The sequence below is a fragment of the Rhinolophus hipposideros genome, assembly GCF_964194185.1.
Source record: "Rhinolophus hipposideros genome assembly, chromosome: 16".
NCBI classification, from domain to species: Eukaryota; Metazoa; Chordata; class Mammalia; order Chiroptera; family Rhinolophidae; genus Rhinolophus; species Rhinolophus hipposideros.
Window position 1 is genome coordinate 43,782,486 of NC_138062.1, and position 24,162 is coordinate 43,806,647.

Sequence of the window (24,162 nt, forward strand, 5' to 3'; positions counted from 1 at the left end):
ATAAAAGTATACAATCAAGCACTCCTAACTATTGATGGAGAATTAATTACATATATTTCTGACATCATTGCTATGGACAGACAGTGTGGCTGAGCCAGGATTTCCAGAACTGTTTTGGTCCCAAAGCAGAAGACAATGTGAACAGACTGTTTACATCCGAGATGTCAGAAGTCACTGATTATCATGTACTTTGCATGATTTTGCCCTTTATATTCTCTCGGCTATTTTCTTCTCTCTATCTGCTGGTTCAAGAATCTAGACTATAAATAAACACCTGTCCTTTATTCTTAGTACTACCAAGACCTTTATACTTGACAGTCACCAAATATAGGACTAATTTTTCAGATACTGGCAAAGGTGAATAATCTATATCCAAATTAAAGAGGAAAAAATTACTTGGTTACCAAAGGAAAATCCAAATAGATATGGAATATATGAGACATTGTTTCAAACTTTAATAATTCTTGTTTGAGGTTTTGTCTGTTGCAGAATCCATGTGGGTGGTCACCAGGGTCTTAAAGACAGCTTAAAGTCAGCCATTATCATGCCAGATGATTCCATAAAAGATGGTCTAAGAAAAATCACAAAATGGGCTGGTGCTCCTGGAGGTAAAAATTACTACCATCAAACGCTTGATAAACATTCACAATCTATCTAATAATGGTTCAGTCCTTGATTGAGCACTTCCGCTAAATGGTAATTCCTCCAGCTTAGTTAACAAATGATCAGAAGCAGATACTGAGAATTGAAACAGAAACCACAAATTGCTCACAAACACTCAGAAAAACGCCATGACTTATAAAACAGATAACTGAACCAAACCAAACCATAATGTGCATTACAGACTAAGTTCAAACCTTTTTTAACATCAGTTCATTATGTTCCAAGGCCAAAGACATACTTATCTGACAGTAACCTGTCAGGGACTCATGTGTACTGAAGATAAAACCACTGACTATTCCAGTATTTCACCTAAATGACATACTCTAGTCAATCTCTGCTCAGACTAACCGCCACCCTAAAATCCCCTTTTTAAACTCCCTCCTTTTGAAATGCCCCACAGATATTTTGGTGTGTTATTCCTTGCTGCAGCAAGCTAAACAAATGTAATTTATTTCTGACTATACGTATGTCTCTGCTGGTCTTTGGTAATGGGCTTGAACATCCCCAAGGCAAGGAACTGGTGGCCCAGAGTCGGGGATAAGAAGACTTTTTGCTACAAGTCTTTTAAAATTTTATGCCATGTTATTATATCACTTATTTTAAAAAGAAAATTAGAATTTAGAAACATATACAACTCTATTATACTTGTACATTATTCAATCAACAGTAATACTACCAATATCCAAGCAAGCTGCAACTCATCCAGCAATCAGGGTGCTGCTGGATGTCAGCAGAGGAAAATTCACTATCTCTTTCTATAAGGCTAGAAAGATGAAAGATCATTAACAATATCATCAATATGTCAACAGATTTTTGTGTTAAGATTCAAAATCTCTTCCGGTTTGGTAATTAAATCTAAAAATGTGTTGATTGTAATGGTTCCCATTGTGATTAATAATGATTTCGTTATAATGATTTAAAATTCACGGTGCAAAACCGCAATTACTTTTGCACAAACCTAATATCTGTCTATTTTTTCACCGATACCAACCACACTATCTTGATTATTGTAGCTTAATAGTAGGTCTTGAAATCAGGTAGTAGTGTGAGTCCTTCAACTTTGCTCTTCACTCTTGAAATTGGTTTGCTTATTCTTTTTCATTTCCATATAAATTTTAGAATCAGCTTACCACTATCTATTCAAAAATACTATTGGGATTTTGATTGAAGGTGCATTGTATTTATAAATCTGTTTGGGGAACTGACATCTAAACAATGTTATATTGTAATATAAGGGAACATGATCTTCCTTTATATTTGGGTCTTACATTTCTCTCAGCAATGTCCTATGGCTTTCAGTGAAGAGATTTTACACATGTACATCAAATTTATTCCTAAGTATTCTATGTTTTGGGGTAATATACTTAGTGAATTTTTTTTAAATTTCATTTCCCAATTATTTGTCGGTAGTATATAAAAACACAATTGATTTTTGTATATTCCCTCTGTATCCTTTGACCTTGCCAATTACTAATGGTTATTTTATAGATTCTTTAGGATTTTCTATATAAACAATCTGCAATTTACAACAGTTTTACTTCTTGTTTTCTAATCTGTATGCCTTTTAGTTCTATTTCTTGCCTTATTTCAATGGCTAGGACTGCCAGTTACAATGCTGAACAGAAGCGTCAAGAAAGGTCATCCTTACCTTATTCCTAATCTTAGGGGAAAAGCTTTCAATATTTTACCATTAAGTAGATTAGCTGTACGCTTTTCACAGATAATCATTAGTTGAGGAAGTTCCCCCTATTCCTAGTTTTCTGAGAGGTTTGTTTGCTTAAATCATAAATAGGGTGTTGAATTTTTGTCAAATGCTTTTTCTGAATTTATTGAAGAGTTTATATGGGTTTTCTCCTTTATTTTGGTAATATGGTGGATTATACTGATTGATTTTCAAATGTTGAACCAACGTCACATTCCTGGGATAAACTCTACTTGGTAATGATGTGTTATTCTTTTATTCATACATTCACTTTTCTAATACAAGTTAGTTAAAATCTCTGATGCTAAATTATTTATGTTGTGCTAAATTGTCAAAACTACAGTATCCACAAAGTGCTTTTCAACATAAATTTTAAATTTCAATTTTCTTAACTGCAGTTGCAGTAACAGTGATTAAAATGTTTACTGGTTGTGTGCTAACTACATAATGGGCATTATGTTAAGGCTTTATATATATTGTCTCATTTAACCTAATAATATTCTATGAAGTATTATTATCCCCATTTGACAGATGAGGAACCCAAGGTTTAGGGAAATTAGAAAATTTCTCTAATATCTTATAGTTAGTAACAGGAGGAGCTGGAGCTTGATTGATTCCAGATCAATTGATTCCAGGGGCTAAGCTCTTACCCTCTTTTGCTATACTGCTTTACCAAATAATACATCCTAGCCTCCATCCATCCTATTCCATCCTCTCCAGAGGCAATTAGTACATTTAAATAGCTGTATATCCTTCCCACATGTATATGATTTTATTACAAATATATCTATACACAATATAGTATATTTAAGATTTTTATGTAAATGGTATTATACTGTATATCCTTTTGCAGCTTGCATTTTTATACTCAACATTGCTTTCCATATTTATCTGGAACGGGGCCAAGATATCCATTTCTTCTTCATGCTTTTTTAAGCTCTGGTTAGTAACCAGAGCAGAATCATCATTCTACACCGACACATATTCATCTAAGAAAGCTTTCATTGCTCCCAAATTGCTAAGACATTTTAACCTAGTTTTTTACCATTAGTCAGTTGCTGTTAGATGACCTGTATTTCAATAAAAATTATTTTAGAATGCTTCCAACTCAGGAGCAAAAACCTAAAAAACCCAGGTTTGCTCCATGATTCAAAGCAATAACCAAACTATAAAACTGAATTTCTGGTGGGGGAAAGGGGTTGGTGTAGCTACAAAGGGGTGGTAACACAGGAGTCCTGTGGTGATGGTATGTTAATTATCTTGATTATGGTTACACAAGGCTACTCATGGGAAATTGCAGAGCTACACACACACACACACACACGCACACACGCATACAGGAGTCCGTGTATAACTGGTGAAACTTGAATAAGCTCTACGGATTGTGCCAATGTCGATTTCTTGGTTGTGACATGGCATCGTGACACTGTGGAGAGACCTAGGGGAGGGTGTACAATTCTTTGCAACATCCCATGACTCTATAATTGCCAAAATAAAAATGTAATACATTTTTTAAACTTAGTGTCTAAAGTACACCGAAGAAATTGTGCAGCTTTTTCACGTCAAATGTAATTCTGTATACTGCTGCAATATACATCCACTATACAAATGATCCGTATTTTCGGAGAACTAGGCCTAACATCTGATGCGCATCTGCATAAGAGAGAAAGGCCACACTGGTGATGACCACATTAATCCTGCAGTATGAAAAACAAACCTCACACATGATTGGCCCATACACTATTATTTTTAGATTATTGTGTGGTCTTACCCTCATGGGGCACTAGGATTTACCTAAATAGCTATCTCTGTTCACTGCAAATAACCCGGCTTTCATTCCTATTTTAAGCCAGCAAGCCTGCCCTACTTTTGCAGACTTATTTCCTAATCTACTCACCTGCCTTTCCAATCACAAACCAGTTAAAAACTGCTGAAGAGATTATATTATATATTATTACTAATAGTCACATGTACCTTCCATAAGCTATTAGAACAAGTAATTTTATTTCAATGATCTGACACAGCTCTTTCAGACCATTCCCTCTGTACTTTGAAAGTCACAAAACTCACTTTCAAACTATTAGAAATTGGCAGTCCTAGAACCAATTAATAACTACGATCAGTGAGAGTCTGACAGAAGCAGTAACTTTATAGTGACATCATATGTTTTTAATAAAACAGTACAAAAATAACAAACTTGCTTTCATGGACAAACCCACCTTTGTTACTCTGGCCATTCATTAAAACCACCATATTTTATTTTGAAACCTCCACAAAGCCTGAGGTCACAAGAATAAAATGTCCCTAGGCACACACACAAAAAAAACCCACAAGTTAATTAAGTCTTATCTTTTTTAGGGCACGCATCAACAGTCAAAGTTTAAACTTGAAAGGATTATCAATTGATGGAGCGTGGGAGCAAACATTTCATACCAGATACAGTGTACAATTTAGTCCTCTGCTCTTCCCGGTGGTATTAGTCATAGGAGCTCCACAGTTCTAATTTTCTGTTACATTTTTGGAGGCTGCTATATGCTAGACTGAGTACTTTTCAATACAGTATTGAAGCTTCTAAGTATAATCAGACACATGTTGCCTGTAGTAGAAATTCATCAAATATTTGTTTATGAATACATGATTTCCAAAATACTATCTATACTACAGAAAAGGAAATTTTCACCATTTTTCTTATTAAGTGCTCTGGGTTTAAAGCTTTTCAAAAGCTAGGGAGACTAAGGTTGGGAAACATAAAATACAATACATTCTCAAACCCTCATTTCACACGTGTCACTTAAAGTCAAACAGCTGTCAAATCTCAAGATTGAAGATTAACTCATTTAATAAACAGCTAAGATTTATTAAGCGCCAGTAAGGACACCATGCTAAGCACTTTCCAGGCAGTATGAAACGCAGTCTTTAAATTCTGAGATAGGTACTATTACCTCTCATTTTAAACCTGAAGCAAGGAATATAAATAACAAAAGTCACACAGCTAATAATGAGCAGAGCCTGTGCTCTTTCCTACTGTCTCCCTACTGTAAAAGGAGCTTCTTATGCCTTCACTTCAACATTGACTAAACGCCCATATGCTGGGCAGTGTATTCAGCCTTAAGAATACAGTTCTTGCCCTTGAAGAGAACAGTTTCGTGTGATCACTAACAGTTTAGTGTGATAACTAATAAAAATATTTAAAGAAATGTGTAAAGCAGTGAGATTGCTCCTGGGAGTATATAGGGACAATATCCAACCCTTCTTCTGATGAAGATGATGGTGGTCGCTACCATGTATTGAGCACGTACTTCGTGCCTGTCACTGCACTTTGTGGAGTTTGTTTACGACTATCCTGTAGGACAGGTTTTATTATCCCTCTTCCTCAGATAGGGAAACTGAGGTTTAACAAAGGTTAAATGATTTGTCCAAGGTCATGCAGCTACTAAAAGAGGCAGGATTTGAATCCACATATGTCTGACTTCGAAGCCCATTACTCTATGCCACCTCCTAATAAAAGAAAAAAAGCTGCTCAGAGGTCCTCTTGGCTAAATCTTGAAAGATCAATAAATAGGGGCTAGTCAATTTGGGGGGCAAGATTCCACACAGAAGTAATGCAAGATATATAAAACAACTTAGCATTCTAGGGAAATACAAGTAGTAGTAAAGCAGGTTTGGGAATGGGGTGTGAAATGAGGAAAGAAAGTAATACAGTAGTCCCCCCTTATCCACCGTTTCATGTTCCTTGGTTTCCGTTACCTGTGGTCAACCACAGTCCAAAAACATTAAATGAAAAATTCCAGAAATAAATAAATCTTATATTTTAAATTGTGCACCATTCTGAGGAGCGTGATGAAATCTCACACCGTCCTGCTCGGTCCCACCCAGGGCAGGAATCCACCCTCTGTCCAGTGTCTCCACACAGTACACACTACCTCCCTGCCTGTTGGTCACTTAGTCTGGTATCAGATCTACTGTTTAATCTTTACTTTACTTCATAATGACCCCAAAATGCAAGAGTAGCGATGCTGGCAATTCGGACACACCAAAGAGAAGCTGGCAGTGCTTCCTTTAAGTGAAAAGGTGAAACTTCTCCACCCAATAAGGAAAGAAAAATATGTCAAATGCTGAGGTTGCTATGATCTACAGTAAGAACAAATCTTCCATTCATTAAATTGTGAAGAAGAAAAAAGAAGTTCATGCTAGTTTTGCTGTCGCACCGCAAACTGCAAAATGATGGCTACAGTACATGACAAGTATGTAGTTAAGATGAAAAGGCATTAAATTGGGGATGGAAGGAATGAACAGAAAATGTTCCAACTGACAGCATCATGTTGCACCAGAAAGCATGGAGCCCATACAAGGGCTTCAGCAAGGGTTCCCCTGAAACAAGTGACATCAGGTCATGTACTGCAAGAAAGGGATGGTTAGGCAGATGGGTTTGGACGGAAGAATATAAAACTACTGGTGAGTGAAAGAGAGACCACATAACTTTTATTACAGTATATCATGATTATAATTGTTCTGCTTTATTATTGTTATTGTTAGTCTCTTACCGCACCTAATTTATAATTAAACTTTATCACAGGTATGTATGTATAGGACAAATACATAGTACATACAGGGTTCAGTGGAGTCTGGAATGTATCCCCAGCAGACAAGGGGAGACTACCATACAAGGTTACAGGTTTAGCACAAACGGAACTAAAGATCAACAAAGTTAAGAGTTTCTCCCATGGGCAGGAAGTGCTCATGTAAGATTTCAAGTACAAGAATGATCTTTTATATTATCCACACTGTGGAGTGATGGCAGTGTGAAGACTAAATAGCCCTAGCAAGAGGATACTGCAGTAGTATAACCACGAAATGAGACAGGGAGATGAAGTAGGTTATGTAGAAACCAAAAGTCCACAGAACTGAGTCTGGTAGAACTGGATATAAAGTGAAAACGATAGGAGAGTCTGGCCTGACTCCCAGGCTTGTCATCTGAGCCAGTGACTAAATGGGTAAGTGGTGTGATTAACAGGGATGGGAAATACACTTAGAAAATCCTTTCTATCTCCTCTACTTGTTAGTTCTTTTTAAAAAGTATTTATTTTATCCCTCTCTCACCTGTTTTACTTCAATCCCGCCAATAAAATAAAAACAAGTCTGTCTCACTTTCCACAATATCTATTTGTGCAATGTTTGACTTTTCTATAATTTTTGGATTATGTTTATAAGCCAATTAAGCTTTGAGGTTGTTTTTTTAAAAAAACACACAGCCTTCAAAATAATCTTGCTGTCCCCTTAATGGAATCACTATTAACTGTTCCAGCAGTTTTCAGCTATCCCTTTTCTCCGCCTTTTCTTAATTTCACCTCTCAATTCTGACATTTCCCACCCTCTCTACTCCTTAGGCAAGTATACTGTTTCTCCATCCTTACTTCTACTTGTTTTTCCAAGCCCTCCCATGTAGCTGAAACAACCTCTTTTTCTGCTAAACAAGGTACTTCCACTTTACATCAGCTATAATATACATTAAAACTCTTCTTCTTTTTCAGCTTTCCCTAAGACTACTGAATCCGCAAATATGATGGGAGCCTTTCCCAGGCCCAGCTGTTTTGAGGCATTTCTTAAATGTACTTTTTTTCTTCCCTCAATTTTATATTTTGAAAAATTGAAATCCTATAAAAAAAGTGAAAGGATAGTAAAATGAGCACCAATTTTCGCTTTACCTATGTTCACCAGGGTGAACATTTTGCCATGTTTGCTTTCTTGCTCAGCAAACACATAATTTTTTTTCTGAACTATTTGAGAGCAAGTTACAGACATACATCATATTTCAACCTAAATGCTGTATCAGGTATTGCCTAAAAATAAGAACATTCTCCATTAGAATGATAATACCATATTACCACATTTAATACTGATATTATCTAATATATACTCCATATTCAAATTTCTCCAGTTGTCTGCCAAATATCTATAGATTTTTATTTTCCAAGTCCAGGCTTGGCACTATTCCTATCGTTTCTCTTTCACCTTCTTTCATCTAGAATAGTCCCCCCATAACTTTTTTTTTTCAGTGTGTTTTTCCGGGATCCGTCAGGTTTAAGTCAAGTAGTTGTTTCAGCCTAGTTGTGAAGGCCACAGCTCACAGGGGCCCATGTGGGGATCCAACTGGCAACCTTAGTGTTATGAGCATTGCGCTCTCACCAACTGAACTAACCAGTTGCCTAACTTTGACATTTTTGAAGCGTTCAGACCAGTTGTCTTGTAGAAATTGGATTTGTCTGAAATAGGATTTGTCTGATTGTTTACTATAACTAGATGGAGGTTAAACACTTTTAGCAAGGATTACATAGGTAATTCTCGAATGAATTCTTAGATGATCTCCCAGTGTTTATTTCATTTAGAACTTCAGCCTCTTGGGCTGACATTGTCCAGACATTGCACAAAATCATCACAGATTGTTAGCATTCAATAAATCTAATAATGATCATCAAAGATATACATTGCCTTGGCTAGCTCATACAGCCTATCTTTATCTTCCTGTCACCCACTCTAGAGATCCTAGTTACCAAGTTAGACCTTCTTCTAATAATAAACAAAGACAGAAGAAACTAAAAGATACCATGATAAGAATCTAGTTTGCCAATAAAATAAAAGTGAATATAGGGAACTAAAAGTTCTCTTTGCATACACCTGAATAATTAGGTAGATTACAAAGATAACTTGATATCAATTTACTTTCAGTAGAGATTTTTAAACGTCAGTTTTGAAATCTAAAATTCAGCTAAAATTTAACATGAAAACTTAAGAGTTATATTCTATTAGTGATTGCACCAAAGGATGTTAATTATTAAGACACCCTTTATTTCTTTTAGTCCTTTAGTAATTAAGTAGCAGCAAAGCCCCAAAATGATGACAAATATCAGAATTAGCTGAATACGTTTTTTTCTCATAGATGTGTATAAAAAATAGCTTTTCTCCAAAATGTCACTTTAATGGAAAGATATTATATTTCTATTACCAAATATAGCTTAGGAAAAGGTTTTTAATTAATTCTTTAATTCACTTTAAATAATGAGTCCTTAGCACTTTTCTCTGAAATGATCCACTAACATATTTTTAACTTTACAATAAAATGTGACAATATGTTACTTTATGGAAGAAAGCTTTATTATCAAATGTCTGATATAAATAAGGTTTCAATCACAATCATTAACATACAAGTAAAAAGAACAACTTATTCCTGCTCAAATAAGAATTAAGTGTTTAAGTTAAGATGTCCTTTCCGAGGTTTAAAAGTCCACTTAGAGGTATGAATCTCAAATAGCACTGATTTTTTCATGTTTAAATAGTTTGGCAGCTTAATTACAATGGTAAACTATGCCTAACTTGAATAAATACTATTGACAAATTCAACAGAGGTGCCCTATATGATTTGTTCACATGGAAGGAACATTTGTACTTGAAAATGTTTCTGTTGAGTTGGTGTTGTATCAAATGATTAAAAATATAAAAGACCGAAATATGAGTATAAACACTTTCATACCATTTTCATGTTGACTGAAACCATCATGAAAGAATTTAGGTAAAATTACAATATTTACATTAAAATAATATGAAAACATTTGCATAATAAAAGCTTAAATATATGTGATATTTTCCTTTGATTCCAAAATATACCAGCACATGGAAATACATGAGAAGTATTAAAAGCAGTTGTTTCCGGAGGGAATAAATATAAAGCCATTGTTTTCTTCCCTTTTTGACTTTCCAATTTTATAATTAGCAGGGTTAAGCTTATATTTAAAAGGAAAAAAAAATTTTTTAAAGCCTTGGTAAATTAAATCTATTCTCATATATGAAAGAGGAGAGGGGACAAGAGCTATGGAAATAAATGAGGTACAGGTTCCAGAGATGAAATGGGGTTCAGGGTATACTTGTGATAGTAGCAATTTCTTTCCATACTACTTAAAATCTTTTAGGAAAGCCATAGCTACACTATTCCCAGTGCCAGGATGTGAAAGAACTAGTAGCCTCTAATGTGTGCTATAAATGACAGTACATTCTGTGACTATACAATATATTTGAATTCCAAGGGAATGGGAGAACTGTATCATCAACTTACTGAAAAAGCTTGACTTTTCTGTTAAACCCCATTCAGCCACCAAATAACAAACGTAGACAAAGGATTCTCCGTATCTGTCATGTAATTCCTAGTGAAATTTCCTCATTGCTTCTGAAAAGATTCAGCGCAGAGGAATAAACTGTTTTTTATAAAAATCACTGTCAAAGAAAAATTCTTCAAACAGGAAAAGAAACTTGGAAACCGGGGGAAAAAAAGAAAAAAAAAAAGGTCAGGCTGAAAGATTTTCACAGTTCAATGATTTGTTTCTAGTTTACTTCTCCAGATACCAGTGATGCATGGGGACTATTCTAGAGGCTCACAGAAATGTTACTTTTAAAACAAAGAAGAAACAAAGGAGCAGCTAACTATTAGCATACAGTGCAGATGGTTCTCTATAAACATTTAATGAATGAATGAAATCATAAGAACTTATATTTTTAAACATAAACACCTTCAACTGCTACAGAAGAAACCAGCTGCCAGGGAAGTACTAGAGAGAATTGTATTGGTTACTTCACATTGTTCCCCATGGGATTCTACCCAGCTATCCCTTTATATAGTAGAAGAGACATTTTCCGGACTGGGAAGTTTCCTACTTTATAATTTCATATATGTTCTAATTCTGATATTTTTCAAATGTTAACAGTTTCCCTACTAACTACTTATGTAGTAAATGATCTGTTACCAAACAACTATCATGTTTCATAACAGTACCTTGTCTCAAGCTTTTCACAGCCATCGTTATTTTCATGGCTTCGATGCCTGACAAAGAAAGTATTATTTACCCTATTTTGCAAATGAGATTATTGAAGGGAAAGAAAGGCAGTTTAAGTAAAAAGGCAAGGTTAAAAAAAAACCAAAAAACAAAAAAAACGAGCAAGGTCACACATAAGCTCCAGAAGCAGCAGTAAAATCTAGGTTTTCTGACTACCAGTCTAGTCCTTCATTTTAGGAAAGTTGCTGTTTGAAGGACGTGTACAATACAAATCACTTCCACCCACCCATTCTTCTCTAAGATTTGCTCAAACAAAACAATTAAGTAGACTTTAAAGTTAACAGGAAATGACAGAACCAAAAACAACTGGGGTGTGGTCTCACCTCAGAAAAAGATTTCCAGCTGAGAATAAATATAGACAAACTCTGGCCAGACAAGATAACATCACATCAGGATTTAGTACCAACACAATGGACCTACTATATATACACTAACACCTTACTTTCTTAGAACAAACTTCAAGTATTTCAAACTCTGGAAAACCCAGAAAAAAAGTAACATAAGTCACTAAGAAGCCAAAATTGCTGTGGTCAGGTTCTTATGCTAAAGTTCTTATATATAAGACAAATCCACACATTCTAAAGTCCTGAAATCATTTGTTTCATTTATTTAAGAGCAATTGTATGAAGTACACAACATGCAGTCATTTAAAATTTTGTCAAAAAACATAAAGACTGTGAGGGTGTTCACTTAACTGTGAGCATGCCTAACAACAAGCCAGCCTGCATTTTAACGGCATTTGACTTTACTTCTATATTTAAGAGTCTGAACGGTTCATTTAAAAATTTCCTTTATATCTTATGCCTGTTGCGGTGGAAATGACATGCCACAATGGCGATCAGAATTTGAGATTCGTGAAGATCTAAGGACTGCCACTAAGCTTCACTCAGATTCCATTTATTCTCACTTGATACATAATTCTGGTTTATCTGGTTTCCCTGCCTACTTCAATTTAAAAGTGGTAGATTAGAAGGGTATATGTTGAAATATAGAGACCACCACAGGAAGAGATAAACCAAACACAGACAAAAGCACTAACCTGGTGTAGCAGTGAGGAGTCATTTTAGTACAGGAGGAAACTGACAACACCCTTATACAGCAGAATGCACCGGCCATATTAACAGCACAGAACAGAAATTAATGTACATAATGATGACCTTGATTTATCAACAAAAGGTTATGCTTAGTATATTCTGAATTTTAAGAGATGGTTATATACTCTTTGTGGGTTATATATGATAAAGACTGACATTAAAATGGGCAGAATAATATAGCAGTTAAAGGGCTATATGAACAATTCACTTAAATCCCGAATGATACCAGACAAATGCTGAGTAGATAAATCTCAAAAATCCCATTACAGTTACTAAATATTATACAGTGTAGATAATCAACATTTATGACCAACATGATGCTGACTTTTTAGAGGGGGAAACTAAGTCACACACTAAAATTATACAGCGTAGACAATTATTTATGATGCTTACTGTTTTCACGGGGGGAGGAGGAGAACCTAGTTAAACAGTAAAATTCTCCCACTTCACTGACCATTCTACAGGCTTTTACGCTCAAAAAAATGCACTCTTGTCACCAATTTTAGTTTACTTTCTCCTTCTAATTACCAAAATGAAAAAAATAAAAGTATTTTAATAGTCTTCCCCGCTTACAGCTAACCCCTTTATCCAGGGGCCACTAACACAGCTCTTCTAGGTATATTCCCTTCTTATAAAATAGTGCTTTCAAACCGGTTGTTAACACTCAGAGAGAGGAGTTGTACTTAAAGTCTTACGACTGAACACAACGAAGCACATAAATTACGGGTTATGTGCAAACCGGGATGCTTCGTTTAAAGGCAGAAACAACTGCAACGTAAAACCCTACAAGTATCAGTAAGTACTAGTTCCCTACCAGGAACAGTCTAGTTTATGTTGGACATCTGAATCAGAGAACAAACATCATTCTCCGAGGGTTTATGGCCCAAAGCAAAATAAAAAATACCAACATGTCAAGAGACCTGTCAATCCCTTTCAAACACTATGAAATGGATTTATTTGTATTTGTTTCACCGTACGGTTTCTTTTAAGAACCGCAGTGAGTGGTGACGATCTGGAGAAAGTGGGCCAGAAGGTACTGGGTATTATGTCCTAAAAAGGGGGGAGGGGGAGGGGCGGGCTGATCGGAGTCCACGGCCCGGGAGCGGCAGAAAGATCGGAGTTGGAAAAATGGACTCAACTCCCTCCCCACATCACCCTCGATGGCTCCCCCAGATAAGGGACTAAAAGAGAGGCATGGTTTCTTTGAAAGAATGGTGGGACCCAGGCCCTTTGGGGGTGGTAGGAGAAGCACTGCCCACCCATCTGGAAGCCCAGCTCGCGGCGGAGCTACCAGGTGCAACAGAAACCGCCCGGGGCCCCGGCGGGGCCATCCCACTGGGCATCCCGCCCTCGGCGCTCCCACGCCCGTCCGGTCCTCCTCCGGCAGGAGCGCCGCCGGGCCCCCCGCGCCCTCGCGTCGCCCCTCCTCGGCTCCCTCCCTCCGTCCCCGAACGGCCCCGGGCCCGCGCCCCGCGGATCGACGAGGAAGGCCCGGCCCGCTAGGCACCTTTGACGACGCGATCGGTGGTGGAAAGGTGGAGGTTCCTCCCGGACATGGTCCCCGGGGCTTCCTCCCGGCTCCTGGAGACCGCCAGCCTGCACCTCCGCCGGCGCCCCCCGCGATCGCGGCGCCCGGGGCCCGGCTCTGCAGCGCGGCCCCGGCACCAGGAGGCAGCGCCGACCGCAGCCCGGCCTCACGCCCGGCGGACAGGACCCACCGGCCGATCCTTCTCCGGGCGCCGAGTCGCGAGCGGCGGCGATCGCGGCGCAGGGAGGCGACCGGGGCGGCCGCGGCTGCTCGCGACCCGGGCCGCGTGTGCGCGCGCGCGCTCCCGCCCGCCGCGCCCCTGCTCCCCGCGGCCCGAGTCCCGCGCGCGCGCGGCTCCCTGACCTCGGCCCGGCTGTCGCGGAACCCCCTGCGCCCTTCCTCGCGGCCCCGCGGCCGTGCCCTGCGCACGCGCGCTTCCTTCCTCCCCGGCTTCCGACCGCCCGGGGTCCCCCCTCCGCGGCCGGCCTTCCCGGCAGCAGACTCGGAGCGGCCCGCAGCGGCCCGGCCGGTGGCACCGAACCCCAGCCCCGACGTCCTGCGGGGCAAGGCCCAGCCAGACCGCGGCCATCTTGTGACCCGGCAGGAGCGACCCAGCAGTTGCTCGGTGGGGTCGCGAGCCTCCTGTCACTCTGGAGTCACCGTGCGGAGAACCCTCGTCCTCTCGCACCTTCCCCACCGGAGGCCTCCGGCCCTTTCCTCTGGGTGTCCCGCCCACGCTAGGAGTCTATCGATGGGACCCCACTCCGACCCACCGTGTAAACACCCCTTCACCAAACCTATTTGAACCCCTGATTTAAGTTTTCACGGTTGTTGAGGGCTGTTAGTATAGTGAGAAGGACCTTCGTGTCCATCCTAGTTCCAATCCAGTAGTTGGGGGGCGACGGGCTCAGTGTTCCACGTGGGATGGATAAGGCCCTGGCCTGGGTCTTACAGCCTCCTCTCTTTCCACGGCTAAGAAAAAGGAGAGGTCAGCAGCTCCAGGGAGCCCCCGGGTCACACCTCCTTGTGAAAGGAACTGACCTTCTCATAAGCCCTGCCTACTCAGCCAGAAGCAACTCCTTCCCCCTTGGACGCAGTGACACCGTATCTGCCAACCCCCTCGTGCTTACTGTGGGACACCTAAGCATGCTGTGGAACATGCTTACATGTGGAACATGCTTACTGTGGAACATGCTTACATGTGGAAGACTAACTGGGGCAGGTCTTTCTAGAGAGCCTTAACCTGGCTCAGCTTTAGGTTAAAAACCGACCTTTTCTCTCCTTAAATTGTCAGCCTAGAACAGCAATTGTCTTACTGTGACTGTCCTCCCTCATGGAGTACAGTGCCTGCGAAAGTCAAATGTGTTTTGATTTTAGTCATGATAATAGAATATTGAAACTCAGATCCAGGGTGCAGCTACTATGGAAAATAGTATGGAGGTTCCTCAAAAAATTGAAAATAAAACTACCTTATGAACCAGCGATTCCACTTCTAGGTATTTAACCAAAGAAATCCAAAACACTAATTCAAAAAGATATATGCATCCCTATGTTAGTTGCAGCATTATTTATAAGAGCCAAGATATGGAAGCCACCTAAATGTCCATCAATAAACAATTGGATAAAGAAGATGTGGTACGTATATACAACGGAATATTACTCGGCCATAAAAAAGAATTGAACCTTATCATTTGCGACAACATGGATGGACCGAGAGGGTATTAGGCTAAGTAAAATAAGTCAAACAAAGACAAATACCATATGTGAAATGGTGATTTCACATATATGTGAAATCTAAACAAAACAAAAACAGACTCATGGATACAGAGAACAAACTGATGGTTTCCTGATGGGAGGAGGTTTGGGGGCTGAGTGAAAAAGGTGAAAGGATTAAGAAGTACAGATCGGCAGTTACAAACTAGTCAAGCGGTTATGAAGTACAGGATAGGAAATATAGTCAGTAATATTGTAATAAATATGTATGGTGTCAGGTGGGTACTAGACTTCTTGGGGGGATCACTTCATAAGTTATATAAATGTCTAACCACTATGCTATACACCTGAAACTAATATAATACCGAGTGTCAACTGTAATTGAAAATTTTTTTTAAAAGAAGAAACTGAGCTCCAAGGAAGTATATGCAAATTATAGGCAAACCAGCTTTAACAGTTCCTGTGATGGCCAATAAGAAGTCATACATGGCTATGGACATTTAAATTACGTAAAATAAAAAGTTTAAATGTTCAGTACCTCAAGTGCACTAGCCACATTTCAAATGCTCAATAATGATGTGTGGCTAGTTGCTATCTTATTGGACATGGTAGAATAGGACATTTCTATCATAGTAGAAAATTCTTTTGGACAGCTCCTAGCTAAAAGATTATAGGCCTTAAGCCTAAATATGCATTAACATACATTTATGTACTGGGAGGAGATCTGGGGATATACAGTGGAGTCAGACTGAATTATGCCTTAGAGTTTTGACCTCAGGCCATGCAGAGCAACCCCAGGGAGGCAGGAGTATTTTGGTTATGTATTTTTGGGTCTTGACTTCAGGCTTCCACCCAAGAGAATTGTTCAGATATCCTGAGGAAGTTCTTCATTTAAGAAGTAATCAGAGATCCACAGCACTATCAAACAGCAAACTTCTAAAGGTCAAAAATAAATTGGTCCCTGTAGCATAGTAGATGTTAAAATTCATCTGGAAGAACATAAACAGGATAGCTAAAAACAAAAAGTTTAGTAAACCATTGCCAACCAATGTGAAGAGATGGATTATTCTATAACAGTAGTGGAAAAATTAATCAACTGTTTGGATCTCAAGTTGGAGCCACTCCATAACATCATAATAACATGAACTTGCTTTAAAGAGTTACATGTAAAAAAATAAAAGAAAAAAATCTAGAAGAAAATGAAGTTATCCCACTTGGATAACAGTGGTAATTCTAGAACTAATGGATGCCAAGATGCTGACAGCCCCTCCCCCAAGTGGGCATTTATCAGATTAAAACCAACTTAATGAATTCAGATAAGGACTTTCTAAGCTCAAAAGTAATGAAAAAAATTACAAAAGAATGCTATGTTTAACTACTTGAAAAAAAATAAACATAATTAAAAGGCACAAAACTGGGGAAATATTTGTGTCTTCTGTCAGTGTAAAGAACTTTCACTAATCAGTAAAAAAGCTCTACAATACAAGTATGAGCAAAGGCCATGAACAAAAACATTCATAAAAGAATAAATTATAAGGTACTGCACATTAAAAAATATTCCACTTCATAAGTAATAAACATCCAAATTAAAACAAGATGCCATTTTCACGTAGCAAATTGGAAAACATTTTTAAAAGGTGACACTCTTGGTACAATTATAAATTAGCACAACTCTGGAAAGGGATTTGGCAGTATCAATCAAAGCAGATATATGTATGGCCAATGCAAAGATTGTCAGCATCATTAGTCATCAGGAAAATGCAAAATAAACGATATTGAGATAGCCCAGCACTAGCCTAGAAGAATAGCTAAAATTCAAGACTCTCAATACCAAGTGTTGGTGAGGATGGGAGCAACTGGAACTCTTCTACACAGCTGGTGGGAGAGTAAAATGCTACAACGACTTTGGAAAACAGTTTGGAAGTTTTTTTATAAAGTTAACTATACACCTACACTATGACCCAGTAATTCTAGTCTTAGGTACTTCACCCAACAGCAATAATTATCCAAACAATAGAATACTGCTCAACTAATAAGAGATACATGCAACCATATGAATGCATCTCAAAAACATTATGGTGAACAAAAGAAGCAAGACCCTAACTAGTACGTACTATATGATTTCATTTGCATAGGAAAATGGTTAAATGAAGTATGCTATTGGATGGGATATTATACCTTATGAAAAATCATCACATTTTAGATTTAGCAGATATTTGATATCATGAGATAATGATATCAAATAGGAGATAATGGAAAGTGAAAAAGCTAGAATATAATCATGTACAGTATGGATCCCATTTTGTTAACAAACAAACAAATCTTTTCTAAAAAGATTAGAAGGAAATATTAATATGTTAATTCATTCAATAAATACTAATTAGGTGCTGCCTGAGCCAGGCTCTGTGCTACGAAGTAGGGATACAGTGATAATCTAAAATCGACACAGTTCATACCCTCACAGAGCATTCTCTGAAGAGAAAAGAAAGGTTAACAGTAGCCATTTCATGGTGTATGATTAAGAGTGACTTATAAAAAAAACATTAATTTTCTGTATTTTATCAATTTTCTATGGTGAGAAAGTATTACTTTATAATTAGGTGAAAATAAAGTGCTATTTTTTTTTCAAAGGACTATTGTTCAGGATTATTTCCAGAAGCATTAAATATTCATCGGGGGGACTTTCTATCTGACTTCTCTGATCAAAACAAAACATCTAGAATCACTCCATGGAAATATAAAAAGAAGAAAACTCTAAGCTCCTTGCCCCGTTTTTTAATGAGTAAGACTTAACTTTGTTGTTGGTGGTGATGTTTTCAATCTGCACATTAGCATCTCCCAGCAACAACTGGAGAGTTCTATTTTACTCAGCTCGTACACCTCTCCACCTGCCCAGGGTCATTCGTATTACTTAATTGGTGAATCTGATTTCTCTTTCCTTTTACTTTCTGCATTGTTTAGAATTGACTAAATATTTGAAATTACCAGGAATCATGTTAAACTGGCATTTCTACTAATTTCTTCAAACCTAGGTTTCCATCTTACAGGGCTTGTGAGACTTGGTATATTTCTTTTTGAAACTCCCTGAGCACTTCCGAAACCTTAATTAACGACCGGTTCTTCTGAGAAATAATTATGAACGCTTTTAATTTAACAAAAGCACAGGGAATCCCAGTTTCCGCTCTTGTGTAAAAATAACCTGGCTCCAGTTTCTGTTTGCAGCCACTAAATACCGAACTTCTGTGTCAAATGCAGGCAAGAGAACTGTACAATATTCTTTAAACTAGAGTAAAATGAGCATTTCTGAAATAGCTACACAGAACAAAAGGTATTTTATAGTGTATAGTTTCTAATTTTATATGAAAAGCACTACATAAAATGTTTTTATTAGCAATACACACTATATGGACATCACATACTATACTATATTTTATTCATATTTTTCTATGAGTGCATTTAATTTAAATTAAATTAACTTGCAATGCACCCCACCTCCACAGTTTTAAGATCTAAAAGAATTAGCAAATCCCAATTTTAAAAAATATTTTTTGTGCTTTCTGTTAAAATGCACGATTGCAGGATTGTTACTTAGATTTTTGTGTTTATTCTTGATGAAGAGCTTTGTTTTTGTTTTTAAGTTTGCACTCAAATCTTATAAATTAAATCCACCCATATTATAAAAAAAAAAAAATTGTTTTGTAATTGGAAGGACATGGCCCAAAGCAACATCCTGCTTAGAACAGCCTGATACCAAATTTATAATCTCTTTAGACACTTGTAAGTGAAAAAATGCTAATAAAAGTTCTGCTGATTAGTAATATATACAGAGGGCGCCAAAAAAATGTATTCACATTTTAAGAAAGGAAAAAACTGTATTACAATTGTAATACTCAGTATATACTGATAACAAAAGATGAATACAAGTCACGTGTATACATTTTTTGGGGCACCCCTGGTATCGACAGCTGATATTCAGGCCACTTTGGGGGCCGTGTGCAAACCTCTTTTTTTTTTTTTCTCCCAAGGTCTCAGTGTCATTTCAGAATTTTCATCAACTTTGGACTCAGCTAATCCATGCCATCACATCACTGACCACAAACCTCTTAACAGTGTGCCATCCCTTGGTCTTCCTGGGAGGATCTAACAATGTGAGACCTGTGACAAGGATGGGAAGCATCAAAGATGTCATTGTTTCCTATTACTTTTGTTTGCACCATTACAAAGCAGGAGAAAATGGTGGTAGGCATTACTAGCTGCATAATACTGTACAGTCTAGGAGAATAGAATTTAATACCTCTCTCACACCTGGGCTCCAGCATTCCACAGGTAAGATGCCAGAGGTAAAGGGCACTGGCATTCATCAAGTTACTTGGGACAAAAATGTAGAGTGGAAGGAGGCGGAGGGGGAGGCTCTTTCCCTCTCACACCATATCCTGTCCTCGTCCTCCCCCTACAGTCCATTTTTCCACACAACAGCTCTTTCTAAACTATTAGGTTGGTGCAAAAATAATTGCGGCTTTTACAATTATTAACCTTTTAAACCGCCATTACTTTTGCAACAACCTAAGAAAAACATAAATCTGATTTCTGCCTTTCCTCAGCTGAAAATATCTCCCCCTTTCCCGAAAGTGGTCTGACTCTCGTCTACTTTGAACTCAGCTACGCCCACTACAGTTCAGACATAGCGACCTTCTTTATACCATATCTACTACAATTTATACAAATTGACCTCAAACAGACCAAGCTCATTTCTGCTCCAGAGCTCTTGCATTTGCTGTCTCTTTGGCTTGGAACATTCTTCTCGTAGGTCATCACAAAGCAGCCTCATTCCTTGCGGCTCAGCTCAGATGCCTTCTCCTGAAAGAGGACTTCCCTGACAGCTGCACACAACACTTCACCCGCTCTCTACTTCATCACCACCCTAAGTTCATTTATCTGCAGCACTAGTTTTTTTGTGTCTACACTTACTCCTTAAGGGCAGCACCAGCGTCGGCCCTGTTCTCCGCCACGGTCACGATCCAGCTGGCACCGCGTTGGAGGTCCATCACTTGTGGAATGAATGAATACCATCTTACTCTTGTCGGAAACAGAAGTTCTGAACCTGTGGTGCAAGGGCTTCAAATCGTTTCCTTCCCATTCTGCCCGCAACTGTAAATGAAATTACGGTTTTGAGTGTATTTATAAGGTTTTGGAGGGGGGGGAAGCACGTATTTTTCAGACCCTCAAAGGAATCTAAGCAACAAAATGTTAATTACCACTGCTATCGAGTTTTAATTTATAAAGTACTTGCTCATGCATATAGTTCTCATTACACTTACGGAGATAGTATAGAAATGATCATTTCCACTTCAGAGATAAAGACATTGGGGTTAAACATATCAGACTTCACATAGCCAGTGGGTGATGGAATGGACACAAATCCATTCTTTTGGACTTAAGATCCTGTGCTCTTTCACACAGAACCCTGGGCTAGTAGGTTTTCATTCATCTATAATTAATGAGCTAATCCTTTAATGCAAAGCCTTCATTTGCTTCAAAAAGCACCAAACTTAAACACTTTTCTAAGGACTTTCTTATTTACACTAGCTTATAAGGCTACCTTAAAATTTCCAATGAAAAAGGTATTACCATCACCTAGATCAAGGAAGTTGTCAAGCAAAATTTTAATGTATGAACCAAGGAATGCAACATAGTTTTCTATTAGGCTAAGTAGAGCATAATTAGAACAGATTTGTAGGAATACCGTGTTTCTCTGAAAATACGACCTAGCCGGACAATCAGCTCTAATGCGTCTTTTGGAGCAAAATTAATATAAGACCCCATCTTATTTTATTGTAAGACCAGGTATATAATATATCATATAATATTATATCATATACTACAATACCGGATTTTATATTAATTTTTCTCCAAAAGACGCATTAGAGCTGATTGCCTGGCTAGATCTTATTTTCGGGGGAACATGGTAAATACAACACACTTTAAAACCAAATGAAAACAATGTTGAGATCTCTAATGTTTATATTTCATCTACCCTTTTTAGTTAGATATATCACTGAACTGCCTATACTGAAAAAATAATTTAATTTTTTTAAAAAATCAGTTTTTCCAGAAAAAAAATCTAAATTTAATCTCTCTCCTGCTCATACAATTTTCAAGAATCGGGGGTGGAGGGAAGCTACCTTATTTGGACAATTACTACAAAATGTTGAAAGTATATGAATTTGGCAGTATGAGATATTTCTTTTCAAGGACCACGAGTATAGGATACAATCAATCACTGGCTTCAAATGAGCTTGTTTTCTTAACCTCCTCAAGAAGTTATAGGGGACATGTCACTTGAAAGAATCTGGGAGGATACAGATCAAAGAGACTTTTCCCTCTCCTTACCAGCATCTATAATTAAAGAGCTAATCCTTTGTTTTAAGGGGGAAAAAGTCTCCTTTAGTAATTAGTTGTTTTCCTTCCCCTTAAAACTCACAAGGTTAACATCATGTTTTGTAAGGAATTTCCATCTAACTGGCTTAGATGCCATTTTTAAATTTGGATGCATTTAAAAATAACTAGGCAACATTTGTGCCCTGTGGCCTGGGTCCTGCGCCCTTCCATGTCCAATCCCTGACGCCCAGGCAATCACACACACTGGGTGGTGGTATGTGGGCCCAGCTCCAAGTACAGCACAGGTGGCGTATGGAAGGACAGCCCTACGGAAGACTTTGGCAGTCTTAGGAGGGAGAAGGGCAAATTCACCAATTCACAGGTGGTCCTCAGCTTGCTGTGGCCCCACAGTGGTAGCAGACAGCTATAGTCAACGTACCCAGGTTTTCTCTAATGAGGGCCAGTTCAAGATTCGCTTTGGGGCCCAAGGACACTCACCTGGGCAGCTGCGGTGCCCCACAGGTGTGGCAGTGGACACCAATGGAGACATTATTGTGGCAGACAATGACAACCATTGGTCAGCATCTTTTTCCCTAAGAGCAAGTTCAAGACCAAGAAAAGAGCAAGGCACCTCATGGGCCCCAAGCGAGTGGCCATAGACCTGAAAGGACAAATCATGTGGCTGGCAACATGATAATGCATCTTCTTGACCTTCCAGCCCACAAGCTCATCGGCTATCTTGGAGGCCGTGGGGCCAACTGATGGCCAGGCCCCATTTTGTGGCTACGAATAAGAATGAGATTGTAGTGATGAATTTCCATAACCACTCAGTGAAGGTGTCCAGTGCCAGCTGAGAGTGCCTCTTCAAGTCTGGCTCCCAAGGAGAGGGCCAGGGGCCTTTAGCGCCCCCACAGGTGTAGCTGTGGCTTCCGATGGAAACATCCTGAAGCTGACTGGGGCGACAGCTGCATCTAGGTATCCAACAGGTCTGGTTGCTTCCTGTCCGACATCAACATGTCTGCAGAGCCAGTGCAGGGGCCACAGAGCCTGCATGACCTTGGATGGCCATAGTAGCTGATAAGTAGCTGATAGTACCTGGTAACCACTGCTTTAAGACTTCTGCTACCTCCAGTAGCTGCACAGGGGCCCTGCCTGGCTCAGGATGGACATAGGGGTGACTGGACAAGAAGGTCTGGCCAGGAGGTGGGCCACACCTGGAAACACTGAAGGTGGGCTGTGGCATGGGTGCACCCATTACCCTCCTGTTCAGCATCTCCCAACTCCAGGGTTGTACCTTATTTGATTCTTGTTTTGCTGACTGGGTAGTCCTGTACTGTGGTCCCAAGGAGGTATGCAGAACTTCACATGCTCTGCCACCTACACGCCTCCTGGGGGCCTGAATAGCCTTTTACTCCAGGGCAGAAGCCGCTCTGGTCGTTTCTCTACCACCTCACACACAGACAGCAATATCCCACTTAAATGTGTTCACATAAAAAGAGAAAGTAACAAATGCAGGACAATATATATTTTTAGAGCTCATTTCACGTTTAGAATTACCAACATATCTGTCAGGGGTCTCCACTAAGGAATTTGCTGATAGCTTTCTAACTACATGTGTATATATCTGAAAAAACGACATGGATCACTGCCTAAGCTTATTCTTAGGTAACCTCCATGTTCCAAAGATTTATAAGCAAACCACAGATAGAGAAAAAAGTCCAGAGCCTGGTGGAAAAAAGAACCACTTCTTGGCTTATGATTGCCAGAGTCAGAACACTTTGGGTTATTCCTTAACTATAATTGATGCTGCCATCTCAAAATCCCACCCACTGCCAGGATCAAAGATTGCTCTTACACTGGTACAGGAAGGGTAGTCTGTGAACTTCCTTCGTTTAAAATAAACGCTGACTAGACATCTGGGAAGAAGGGGTTGTGATATTGGAAAGAAAAATGTGTTTTGGCTGGCAGCTCTAAACATACTTAGCTGAAGGTTGATAAGGACCTATGGATCTTTTCCAATCACTACTTTTTTTTCTACTTTACATGGAATTAATTCATTTTATTCTAGAAAGATGACAGGGATTCACTTCTGCTGGGATTCAAACCTACCATTCTTCAGAAGTTTAGGTATTTCACACTTCTTTAAAATAGATGAGTATTTTATTTTTCCACAAGTCAAAAGCCTTGTTTTATGTCCACACT

General features: G+C 38.8%; 1 protein-coding gene across 3 annotated transcripts in view; it reads right to left on the reverse strand.

Annotated features, from left to right (window-relative positions):
- PPP3CC (protein phosphatase 3 catalytic subunit gamma) overlaps positions 1-14,916 on the reverse strand; it is a 74,747-nt gene extending 59,831 nt beyond the window's left edge. The window contains exon 1 of one of the 3 annotated variants that reach the window (XM_081075856.1): positions 14,730-14,916. Coding sequence is in view for 2 of the 3 variants with exons in the window: in XM_081075854.1 (XP_080931980.1) it covers positions 14,233-14,458 (226 nt within the window). In the remaining variant the exon portion in view is untranslated. Of the gene's footprint in view, positions 1-13,848; positions 14,516-14,729 lie in introns of those variants that run through there. The other 2 variants (XM_081075854.1, XM_081075855.1) reach the window with 2 other exon arrangements.
- Between the last annotated feature and the right edge of the window lie 9,246 nt (positions 14,917-24,162).